The sequence below is a fragment of the Lethenteron reissneri genome, chromosome 33, assembly GCF_015708825.2.
Source record: "Lethenteron reissneri isolate LAM-NWPU_2019-01 chromosome 33, ASM1570882v1, whole genome shotgun sequence".
Taxonomy (NCBI): domain Eukaryota; kingdom Metazoa; phylum Chordata; class Hyperoartia; order Petromyzontiformes; family Petromyzontidae; genus Lethenteron; species Lethenteron reissneri.
Window position 1 is genome coordinate 5,321,516 of NC_083811.1, and position 12,664 is coordinate 5,334,179.

General features: G+C 44.3%; 1 protein-coding gene across 5 annotated transcripts in view; it reads right to left on the reverse strand.

Moving 5' to 3' along the window:
• Positions 1-428: 428 nt before the first annotated feature.
• Positions 429-12,664, reverse strand: part of MOB2 (MOB kinase activator 2) — a 53,406-nt gene continuing 41,170 nt past the window's right edge. For 3 of the 5 annotated variants that reach the window (XM_061564397.1, XM_061564394.1, XM_061564396.1), the window contains exons 2-5: positions 10,399-10,553; positions 6,385-6,478; positions 3,554-3,678; positions 430-2,800 (exon numbers count right to left, since the gene is read on the reverse strand). In XM_061564397.1, coding sequence (XP_061420381.1) covers positions 2,535-2,800; positions 3,554-3,678; positions 6,385-6,478; positions 10,399-10,553 — 640 coding nt within the window. In that variant the 3' untranslated portion in view covers positions 430-2,534. Of the gene's footprint in view, positions 2,801-3,553; positions 3,679-6,384; positions 6,479-10,398; positions 10,554-12,664 lie in introns of all 5 variants that reach the window. The other 2 variants (XM_061564393.1, XM_061564395.1) reach the window with 1 other exon arrangement.

The window sequence follows — 12,664 nt, forward strand, 5'->3', positions numbered from 1 at the left end:
AAAAATGTAGGTTTCGAAAACAGACGTACATTTTTGTGGACATCGCCATCAGCCGTGATCAATCCACTGCTGGATGAAGGCCTCCTCCAAAAACCTCTGTCGCCATCTCACGATCCTGCGATGTAGTAATCCACCTCGCATCTGCATGCGAGATGGTTTAAATCGCTCCATAAATGTAGAGATCAATGCAATTAAATACCCTAGTTGTGATGTTGATTATTTCAGCCATGCCAATACGTTTAACGGTGTCTACGTATGTTATTTTTTCATCAACATTACAAATACCTAATGCAAACTGTTGCAGTATAAGCGAAAGTCAATTTGCATTGTTTTTGCTCAAATAATAAAATATATATCAATAATTTAAAAGGCTCTTGACTTGAAAAAAAATCTACAAATGTCAATGCACATGCATTTGTGCATACACATGTTGGTCTGTTATGTACAAGACACATCCTTTGCGCGATAGGATTTATTGATATTTAATTTAAGACCTATGCTCACTCAAATTTGGTGTGCCGTAATTCTATAATTTTACATTTTCACAGCTATGCAGGAAAATTACGACAAAACACTCGTATTTTGTGCTTTATATGTAACTTTATTGTACAATAAACCACTCATAGCAGTAGTTTTTGTTTAAAAATATAACAATTACCATTTCGTAAAGCCAGTCCATTTACAGTAATTTAAATTGCTATAGTTTGAGAAGGTGTAAGAAAGGCAGTGCAAATTAACAACGACGATAAGAGAGATGTCGAATTTGCGGATAAAATGGAAAATAAGCTAACTTTAAAACACCGAACAGAATTAAAATCGAACAAAAAAAGCGACAGTACGTGTTTTAAATACCTTAAAAAATATATACAAATGCCGGAAGACCAATCTACAAATTAAATCTCGAGACCAAGTAGAACTGCAGTTGGAATTCATACTGCTCACATTTCAGGCAAGAAAAAAGGTTCTGGACAAGTTCAAACTTCGCAGTCTCGGTGATGCCACGATGCCAGGCAGTGTGTGTGGTTTTCCTTGGTATAAAACAATGCATAACTTAACCAACCGGCTCGGTGTCTCATTACGCAGTAACAAATGGCTTTGGTTCGAACCTCAGTAAAGTGCTTGTACATTTTCAAAAAATGCACACAAGAGCATCATTGCAAGTACAGCATAATCGCACGACATTCATTCGTTTCGGAGCGAGTTTTGTTTTGCTTGTTACAGAAACAACTTACAAAAGGGCGACGCTCCTCTCAACCACTTAAAGAGACGGCCGTATCGACTGCTAACCGGTCATAGACGCGGTGGGTTTCTCCGGGCTCCGGTGTTCCCTCCAACGTCCCAAACGCTCTTCTTCTCATGGTGTCATCGGTCAAATATCTCCCACTGCAGGAACCCTCCCAAAGAGAGGGTCCTTCAGATCAGCAAGGCTTTCCTACGTAAATAATTGGCATTGCCACTACTACTTGCCTATTTAGAAATGCCGTTTCATTCATATTTCCAGAAGTGACGTTAATATTGGATCCAGCATGCCTCGACGTATTTGCAGTACACTGCAAGTGTCAGTTTGGTTCAGTGAATTAGAATGCGACAGTCTACCTAACCACTGCCAAGCTACAGTTCTACGTAATGTCAGTGGCGTAACGCGGCTGGCATGGGCCTCTGGTGTGCACGGAAAGAAATTGGGGTCTAATTCTTCCTCATCCCACCGTTCGTAGCCCGGTGCATGGGGGCCCTACCAGCCCGTGGGTCCCCGTGCAGTTGCACCGCCTGCGCACTGGGCACCTGCGGCCCCGCTGTACACGACAGTTGTTGTTTCTGCAGTGGCGGGAGGTGCTGTTGTTGAAGCGGTCGTGAGAGTGGAACTCAACGAGGAGCTTTCTGCCAGTCCCAGGAGGTCATCGGGTGCTTCCTGCAAACCTTTCTCCGTGCCACCGGCTCGTGACTCACTCTCCCCACGCACACTCCCTGTGGAACCGTAGCAAGCGGCAACAAGCGGCGAATACAATTGTGCGGTGCTTGTGAAAAAGTGTGGGACCAATCATTTTTTCCCGTTGCTGAAGGGGTGGTCTATTTTGTGCTTTTTACTACATCTTTGTTTGCATGACAAAACAGGAAGTTACGTAAATGAAACGATCAATCGAAATCCTACTTTGCATTGTGAATGCAGGAAGCAAAACGGATATTTGTTGACTTCTGGGAGGAGTATTCCATTCGCTGCCCCTCAATATCAGTTCAAGATGTCACCTACAACCAGAAATGCCCAGGTTCATCAAATACGATGATGATTATTAGGATGATGAATAAGTTTTGCAGTTTTAACGAGCGTGACCTTGAAGCTGCGTCCCGGTTAAGGCTTCACAACCGAGAGAGATGGTGATGCGAGAAGGATTCGGGGGGGGGCAGTCACTCGCAGGTTCCGGGAGAAGCAGGTCAGGAGTTGCCTGGCCAGCGCACACACTTGAATAGATTAACGCGCGACGGAAATTTCCCGGCCGTCCGTCTCGGCTTCGCGATTGACGTTTTTTTTGCTCCCATCATCTCTCCTTGCCGTGGTTGCGAGCGGCACGCGCGTTGCACAGGGCTTCCACCAGATCGTCAAGCCCCGCGGCCTCCTTAGGCTCCAGGAGGTTGAACTCGCGCGCGAAGCACACAAAGTGGCTGAACACGGAGTTGAGGTGGCCGTGGAGGTCTAGGCAAACCGTCTCGCGGAAGTGGCACCAGTAGATGTGCGCAATCACATGGTACAGCAACCGGAAGAACTTGCGCACCACCGCTTCGAACGAGTTCGGGAAGTCTCGGCCTGAGGCAGGGGAGAGGGAGGCAACGCGGCAATCGCTGCACGTCAGTCGATCGATCGTCGATGCCGCGGCCGCCCCAAGTAAGCTGCCCAATAATCTGTTTGCCCAGCTCTCCGATAGGTTTTCGAGTTGTACCACGTAGTGTTTCGCCATGATAGCCGTCGGCGAGATATACAGTCACAACCGTGAAATGCTACGCGGTAGTAACGGTTTGCCGGTTATTTTGTTGACGAGGTTAATTCACTTGCACCCCTTCTGGAATATGAGGATCTCTTTTTAAATCACCAACATGACCAAACTCTCTTTACATCTGGAAAGCTAAGAAAAGTGGAGCCTCATTAATACTCAGATCGCAGACTGCCTGGAAATACCAGGTGCAGTCAGCTGGAGCCGACAGATGGCCATGAGATGGCAGTAAACAAGCTAATTCTTGAATATATCTGCACGGCAGTACTCGTGAATTTTCCAGACCATTCCAGTTTCCTCCCACATGCCAAACATTAATTATAAAAAGTGGTCAAACATCGCAATGCAGGACCCTCCTCCAAAAACAGTCTCGTCACTCAAATTTTTGTTCCCTGGATAAATAGAGGGCATTCAAAAAATGAGCATCGCATTACTTATTCACTGCCAAAGGGCTATTAGATTATCGCTCCCCTGCTTGCAGTACCAGTGGCACGACGATACTCCAATCATTTGAGTGCAAAGCTTCGTCCATGCGCCCGCAAGGTCCGAACGCAATCGTCCAAGCTCACCGTATTTTGTCGGGAAAACAGATTCATCGGTGATCGTCGTCTGGATGCACGACATGACGTAGTCGACGTACTGTGGACCCGTGCACTTCACCTTCTTCCCCCTCTCGTCCTGCCAGAAGTATTGTCTGCAACACAAAGGGTAACTTCTGTTGTCACTGAACACCTATTTGATTTATGGAAAAAAATTACCATCGGATTTAAACACTTTCTGGCAATCAAACTTAGTGTGAAGGATGTTCAGACAGCAAATAGATACCCGCTTCAAGGCAAAGGTCCCGTAAATATAACTGCTCAACCCGAGCTATAGGAATACGTTAATACTTATTCTTTGGTTCTTTCGGTAACGTGACTTTACCGAAAGAACCAAAGAGTATGGATTCCTGCAGTCACGAAAGCTTCAAATCAACGTTGATACTTGCTTTGCCTTTGTACTGTTCGACTGTTTGGTAAGACTAGGCCATAAAGGGTCTCTGGTGTAGGCCAATCGGTTTCAAAGACAATCCATATATTATCAGAGCATGTTTGTTTGCATGTTTTGCCCAACAATGTGTGGTTAATGCAGACTTGATGCCTTGAAAAAGGGGTTATCTACTATTTGGTGTTTGAACGTCTCAACATTTCATTTTATTGCCAGAACAAGAAAAGAAGCCCCCATTCTCGTTTTTTTCTCTCTCGTAATTTTGAAACTGGAAAAAAGTCTCAGACCTATTCTATTGCAGTCTCAACACATGAGAGAGAAGCAATAACATTTCCATCGATTTGCACAGGAGGAAGTTAAATGTGCGCTGCACGGATTGTAAAGCAGTACACACACACACAGACACGGCCACATGCGCACGCACACACATACGCGTGATTATATACATGTAGCCACGGTGTAGTAGTTTCCACATCTCTACCCTGGAAGTACGTGGGGCATAAAATGATTGCATTTGACAACTCGGCTTTGAAATGAGGCAGCCAGGAGAGAGTGAGTGTGGGAGTCAACCCTACACAGTTTCACATTCCAGAGATCAAGTAAGGCATGTGGCCCAACTTTGAGTTCACACATGGAGTTGTTCCCATTCACACACCATTTGGGCTTCAAAAGGTATTTCGGCTACCATTTTATAGCAGCCCTTCGAGTTTGAAGATCAGAAAATGGAACATTAGAAGGTCATTAAAAGAACGCACACCCATTAAAGGAATGTTGGTAATCTGTGTCTGTCTTCTTGGTTCTTTCGGTAAAGTCACGTAGAAGGGAAGTAATAAAATAATAAAAACAAAACATAATAAAATTATTCTCACGACGTTTCGGCCACAACGCAAGCAGCCGTCCTCAGGTGAAGATGGCTGCTTGCGTTGTGGCCGAATCGTCGTGAGAATTATTTAATGTTTTGTTTTTATTATTTTATTACTTCCCTTCTACGTGACTTTACCGAAAGAACCAAGAAGATGAATCCCTGCAGTCACGAAAACTTTAAATCGAAATCTGTGTCTGAGAAAGAGCTCTCGATGGCGATACGTTTTACCCAAACTATCTCAAGTACGTACAGCCCTTTTGCCCATCCACTGCTGAATTAGGGCCACCATCCATGCTGGGCAGGTCGTGGGGGTTGTTTGACCATACTTCACTATGCTGGTCAGTGCAGGTTGGCAAAGACTGGGGGGTATTTGCAAGTGCATAAAGAACAGTACAGCAATGGCGTTTGTTGCACTGGCCTCTCCACTACTAGCATCTTGTTTTATACGCATGTTCGCCCACTCGAGTCATGTCCAGGCCCAGCCCTGCTTAGCTGATTTGCGATTGGAAATTGATTCAACAGGACTGCATTTATTTTTTATCAAACAAAAACTACTCGTAAATAACGGCACTATTGAGCTTCTTTCCGGTACTATTTGCTTATTTACACAGTTAAAGTAAAATATTGATTTAAAGCTTTCGTGACTGCAGGGATTAATATTCTTGGTTCTTTCGGTAAAGTCACGTAGAAGGGAAATAATAAAATAATATAAATATAAAACAATATTGTTTTATATTTTAATAATATAAATATATTTTAATAATATAAAAATAATATATATATTTTAATAGTATAAATATAAAACAATATTGTTTCATAATATAAAACAATATTGATTTATATTATTTTATTATTTCCCTTCTACAGTGACTTTACCGAAAGAACCAAGAATACAGTTCAAGTTGTTAATTTTTGTTCTCAAAGAACAATTTTTGTCTGTCCCCCCCCCCACCCCTCGCGTGTTCTGTTCCATTGTTGCCCGTTCCTCCGTATTGAACAACTTTGTGTTTCTTCTTGTTCTGTGCTGATGATGAACCACGGATCTCCCCTTGCAGACCGTAGCTCGTTAAGCGACTAAAATGGGACTCTCCGTGCAACAAACACGGATCGAATTATTTTTGGACACGCGAGCATATTGGCAGCCACGTTTCAAAGGCGGCACACACACCTTGCACACGCGGAGTCACGACCCAACCAACCCTGACGCAATGCGCGAGGATCAATGTCGTCGGCAACCTGGAAAATACTCCCACACCCGGCACACCACATCCAGTATACTCGTCGCTACGCCTGTGGAGTCCCCCCTTGGGTCGCGTGCAATCCACTCCAGTTCACCGGCGGTGAGAAATTAAGCGCCAGGCTGTGCGTGCGTATTTTTAGATATTGCTGTCACCAACTGTGACCCTGCGAGCGTGCGTGGTATTCGAGGGCACCCTGGAGGGGCGGCGTTTTGGATTTCGGCGAGTGTTCAAGGGACGGGGTGGGGAGAGGGGATTGGAGGAGAGGCGGGAAAGGGCACGTGGGGGGTGGAGGCCAGGGAGGACTTACACGTTGCAGGCCGTCATGAGCGGGCAGGTTTCCGCTGTGCAGAATTCCGAGATGGCGCTGTACTGCAGGTTCACGTGTCCGAAGAATGTTGTGACTGCGCGCCAAGGCACACCGTGGGTCCAGCCGTAAGGGGACGACAAAAAAACACTTTGACCGTTGCATTCGATTAAGCAAATATATCAACTTTTATGTCAATTTGATTATTTCAGCAGGGTGTTGATAGAGCCATACAAAACACCTCGAATACGAATTTATAACATTGTATTCAATGACAACGAGTATGCCAGAAAATGTGCAGTACAGCTGACAATTTACAGGATTGTACATAGTAGAATTATATTAATTGTAATGTTCTGATACATTGCATTGTATTAACAGATTATCAATTGCGTATACAAATAAGTCACCCACCAAAAAAGAAAATCGACGAATCGTCATAGTTGAGCATGACAATTTTACTCAACAATGCAGTTGACTTTTGTTCTCACATTGCGGTGAATGCCAGTGGCCTCGAGTGGCTGCAGTCGTGATTTGAACCAATCTCCCACTGTACAACTTACAGCAGAACCTCCTCTTAGCGAAGGTCATTTGGTTCCATGAAACCGGTCGTTAAGCGAGTATAGGAAGCACACGTTAAAGGCTTCATTCGTTCCAATAGCATCGAAAATTACCCTTTTTCACCTAAAAAACGTGCTTTACAATATTTAAACAATGGATATTAATACATAAAGATACTAACATTATAAACACATATTATTAAAAGAAACATGGTTAAGCAATGCAGTAAATAATATTAGCTGGACATACAACAGCCCGCCGTTAACAGGGGAACGGTCGGTAAGCAAACACATTGGGCTCTATGGAGGCACTACACTACTATACACTACTATACACTACACTATACACTACTATACACTACACTATACACTACTATACACTACACTATACACTACTATACACTACAATACACTACTATACACTACTATACACTACACACTACACATTGGGCTCTATGGAGGCACTACACTACTATACACTACACTATACACTACTACACACTACACTATACACTACACTACTATACACTACACTACTATACACTACACTACTATACACTACACTACACACTACTATACACTACACTACACACTACTATACACTACACTATACACTACTATACACTACACTATACACTACTATACACTACACTATACACTACACTACACACTACTACATACACTACTATACACTACACTATACACTACAGTACTATACACTACACACTACACTACACTACTATACACTACACACTACACTATACACTACACTACTATACACTACACTACTATACTATACACTACACACTACACTACACTACACACTACTATACACTACACTATACACTACACTATACACTACACTATACACTACACTATACACTACACTATACACATTTGGCTCTATGGAGGCCCGTCCTGAAGCGATTAGTCCTTAACAAGGGTGAATGTTAAGCGGGGTTCTACTGTATGCAGACCTAACAACAACAACAATAAACATCAACTCAATTCCATACACATTTCATTAGTTTAAGAATGTTATGTTAATCTACGTATTGTCCCCCCCTCCCGCCTAAATTTACATCTTTAATCTTACAGCTTCTGTCCTAGGACGAGCTAACAAGCTAGCTATAAAATAAAGCACACGTAAATAATGATTTAAGGCGATGTATGTATGTATTTCCGGACTCTGCGAGAGAGTGGCTTAATTCAGATTAGAATTGAACCACGAATGAGGCGATTGACCATCACAAGCACGATATGCTAACGGGCGTTTCGTCAATGTAATTAGTCTTTGTTCAATGGCTCCCTCTTCCTAAGTCAATATACTTCATCCTCAATGCCTCAGTGTCACGTGTCATGGGATGGGGCAGCAGTGCATCCTCCTCTGTCCGAGCTCGCAATCAGAGGGAGTTTGGATCGTCCCCAAATTCGAAATTCATTTTTGTTTGTAGTGGAATTTAAAGCTACGCAAGTGGTCATGATTTTTATACGCACACAGAGACGCAATGAGTTTATAAAATGAATAACATGAAGGCGAGTTTGAATTAAATTAGGTCAATATGGTAACAGGTGCATTTTGATCTCAGTTGGAACATTTTAAATGACATTGAATTAACCCCATATAGAGTTGAATGCTGTATTCAATAACAGCAAAATAATGACAGGGTGTTTGATACCATCAAGGGGGTTTTCTTTGTTACGTAGGAGAAGTTACTAAACTATTTTTTAAGGAAACGGCTTATCTTTGCCCTTTCAACAAGTTGCAAAATTTCCCTCCGTGACTTAACAAAACAATGCTAAGCGATGCAGTGAAATGTCACATTCCTAAGAACACATTAAAAAGTCTTGTTTATACAAAAGACGTAGTTAGCTTTGTATGCGTTTTCATACTTAAAGAACTGAACACATAAGCTGTACGGCACACGCCAGTAGCAGCAGGCTTATGTAATAAAGGAAATAAATTAAGATTCCCCAGCAGGGGAAAATGACCTGGGGGAAAACGCAAACATGCATTTAAGTCCCTGAAAGTATCTACAAATCCATGTAAACAATTTCCACCAAAAGTGGACAGGAATTCTTGGCAACAGTTAAAACGCTGTTTGGAGCGCACGGTGGAAAAATGTTCGTGCCCTTATTAGGCCATTCGTTTAGATCTTTGAATTCCCGGTGACGCAAAAGCAATTTTGTTTCTCTTTAGCCATCTGGCATGGAATTTAATGTTGGTGCAGCAGCACGGAGGACAGCAATCCACCACAGAAAGTGTGTAACAATTACTGCCTAGTGCACACAAGCGCGCCGGTTGTATTTTGCAGGGTTGTGCACTCCCCGCCCATCCGTTACCCGGAATGGAATCGAGCGATAAAAATCGTGGACTTACTTTAGGGGGGGGGGTGGGGGTGCGGGAAGTTTTCTCTCAAACTCAGCCACCTACAACTCTTCTCATCAAATGTCCCAACTTAGAACATGTTGCAAACAGACCCTGGGCACCAGAGTGAGCACCATCGCCCACGGCTGTATTCTTTCCTAAAAATGCTGTTTTCATAAATCGCCGCTTTCAGCCTCGACCTAACCGCTGTATATTTTTTTATATATGTAAAAGTAAAACGTGCTTATTTTAAAACACCACTGTAACTTTAAACGGGGTAAAGAAAGATGAGTTCATGTGAATGAAATGTAATTCCAAAGGACCCCTAAACTAATGATTGAGAAAATAATTTGCCAGATTAATGAAATTTAGGATAGAATGTGCCCCCCCCCCCACTCCCAACCTGAGCCACACCCCACCTCACCAGCCTCACCGTATACTCCGATCATGTACCGATCACGCATGCATTTGCCTCAAATCATTACTTTTTGCCCCTCGCTTAAATGTACTCCTCCAAATTTTGCTTAGGTTAAACATGTCAACTTTTAACCAATGTCTCATTAGGCACAAGTGCTTGCTATCGAACTTAAATAAAACCCTCAAGGCACTTTGTTCAATTTGATGCAACAAAATAATAATATACGGGAATACAACGGAAGTGGTAGCGCAGCACGGGTTGGCTTGGGCCGTAATGTGAGGAATGAAACGGGGACCCCCAAAACCTCCTCTCTTCTTCCGAGCCTGGCATTTGGGGCCCCTCCTGGGCCCATCATCGGTCCTACTGCAGTCGCACCACCTGCACCACTCAACAGCTACACCACCGAATGGGATGGTGCGTGTGGGCACTTACACACGTGCCCCCCCCCCCCTACATGTTAACAATGAACTCTCGCGACCCCATTGCCAACGGACCAACTGCTCCACCACCGAATACCAGAACAAACATTTTTTTCGTCCAAAAAAGTAAACGATTTTCACTTTCTCTCCACAGGCCTCGCTCTGTGTGTAGCGAGCACAGCTGCCCTGCTGTCACGTGACGCGCGCTGGAATGCCTTCATGTGGCGCGGGGCCTTCCGCCGCGTGCCCTACCGTGCGTGGCGAGCCACTCGTTGAGCTCGATGGAGGGTGGCAAGGTGATGAGCGGACGCAGCTCCGACTCGGTGATGCATGCCCGCACGTAGTCGGGCTCCAGGTAGAGGCGTCGCTCCTCGGGGGCACTCTTCTTCTCGTTCTTCCGGCCACGCCTGGGCGCCAAGGGTTGGCAGGAGTCATTACGATGGCATTATATACACGAGCCCTGTTAGCCAGCACGGACTGTCGGTGCAAGTGCTGTTAGCGAGCACCTATTAAGGGCGGCCGGTGTGGCGTACGAGGGGGTCGTGTGGCCAGCACCACGCGCCGACCACCATTGCATTTCCAGTGACAACATGCACAAAGCGCACCAGGTACTCATTTAAGGCAGAGTTGACCTCGTGGAGGCCCAGAACCGGTTCAGATATTCTCCATTAATGCTGGCCGTGAGCAGGAACCAAACTCGGCATGGCGTGTCCGTCATGGGGGCCGCTTGACCATACGTCACCATCCTGGCCATTTGTGGTTTGGTAAGGAAGGATGGAGTAAACCCAAAAATGAGACGTTTGGCTCAGAGCAGCGCAGCTCACCGAGCCGAATGCACCCCCTGCGCTCTATGGGCATTCCTCAATGGCCAAATGTTGGTGCACATTAGTAAAAAATTGACGGGACTTTATTTTAACAGGTAAGAACAAAAATTACGAGACTTAAAGTCTCTTTTTTTTTGGAATGTCAATCTTGATCAGCGAGTGACAACAATGCAATGCACGCGGAACGTACAACATGGAACGTTAACCACGTGCGGGCATGCATCACCGAGAGTTCAAATGAAAATAAAAGCTTACTATGAATGTCGTGGCTTTTGAAACCACACGAATTAGAATACAGCAGTGTTGCGTACGGGTCTCTCATACGGATGTGAAATCTGTACAACCAGAGTACAAAGACCCTACAGAGCAAACTAGATGCAAGAGATGCGTTTTTAAGGAGGACATTACACATTTCACGGATAGACAAGATGAGTAACGTAAATGTATTATAGATAGCAGGGTACACAATAAGAAAATAAATACGAATAATTATGGAACAAAAAAGTTAAGAGTTCTTGGACATGTAATGAGAAAATAAGGACACTGAAAATGAACGCGTTTTGACTGGGAAAATTATAGGTGCAAGAAGCCAGGGAAGTACGTAGGCAATTTGAACAATTGGATGCAACTGGGAGTATCTAACACGACGTTCTTGAGCAAACATCGTGGAGAGAACGACATCGAAAGCCATGATCGCCAACGTCTTTGAAAAAGGGGTATGGCACACAGACAGAGTGGCTATTGAAATCATTTGCGACACATCAGAGGTCGGTTTTATCAACTCGTCAACTGCAGTAAAACATGTACAATCATCCTGATACAGCAAAACACACAGGGGTGGCGCTTTGAAGCCAATTATCTGTTGTTGTTTTTACTAAATTACAGATTGTTTTTGACACGCATGACATGGAAAGCCCCAACACCATCTCGGCCTGGATGAAAAGGTCATTTCGTCCGAGCGCACCAGTCACCCTGATATATAATGAGCATTTCTCCCTTATCAAGCAAGGTGGATACATTATTTCCATCTCAGTCACGGCCCCAACAGGTTAACGTGCTATGCCCCGGGCAATAATAACTAAAAAATAAAAACACACTTCACCATTACGCCGATGATTACGGACATGTTTGACGTGTCTCTCGAACTGTAAGTACAGTCTGAAATTCTGTGCAACCAAAACGCCCTGGCGTTAGAGACGACATTGAAAGCAAAACGAAACGAGCACGTGTCCCCCCACACACCCCACAAAGCACAGTTTGTGTTTGAGGAGGCCAGACGCAAAGGGAGCACCCAAAAAGCCCGAGTGACATTCGGGTGAAACCCGCCGAACGGGTTAATGAGCCCTGCAGAGGTTTTTTTTCTCTCTCCTACGGTGGCACACCTCGCTGCAGATTAAACAGGCACAAACACGCAAATACACCCTCAGCCGGGGGGGTAGGGGGGGCTGACACACCTCGGAGGCGACCACATTCCTGATTCGTGTGTGTAGTTTCTCTAAGGAAATCTTATCCTTGAGAACGTGAGGCGACATGTTTTGCTCTGCATCGCGCCAGTGTGACAGAAAAGAATCACACTGACCAGAGCGAGAGTGAGTGAGGACCATGCAGCATGTTTAATCGTCTATAATAAGTCTATAATAATTTTTTAAAAATTAACCCGTAAAAACAAAGTTTTTCACTATAAATCCTTTATA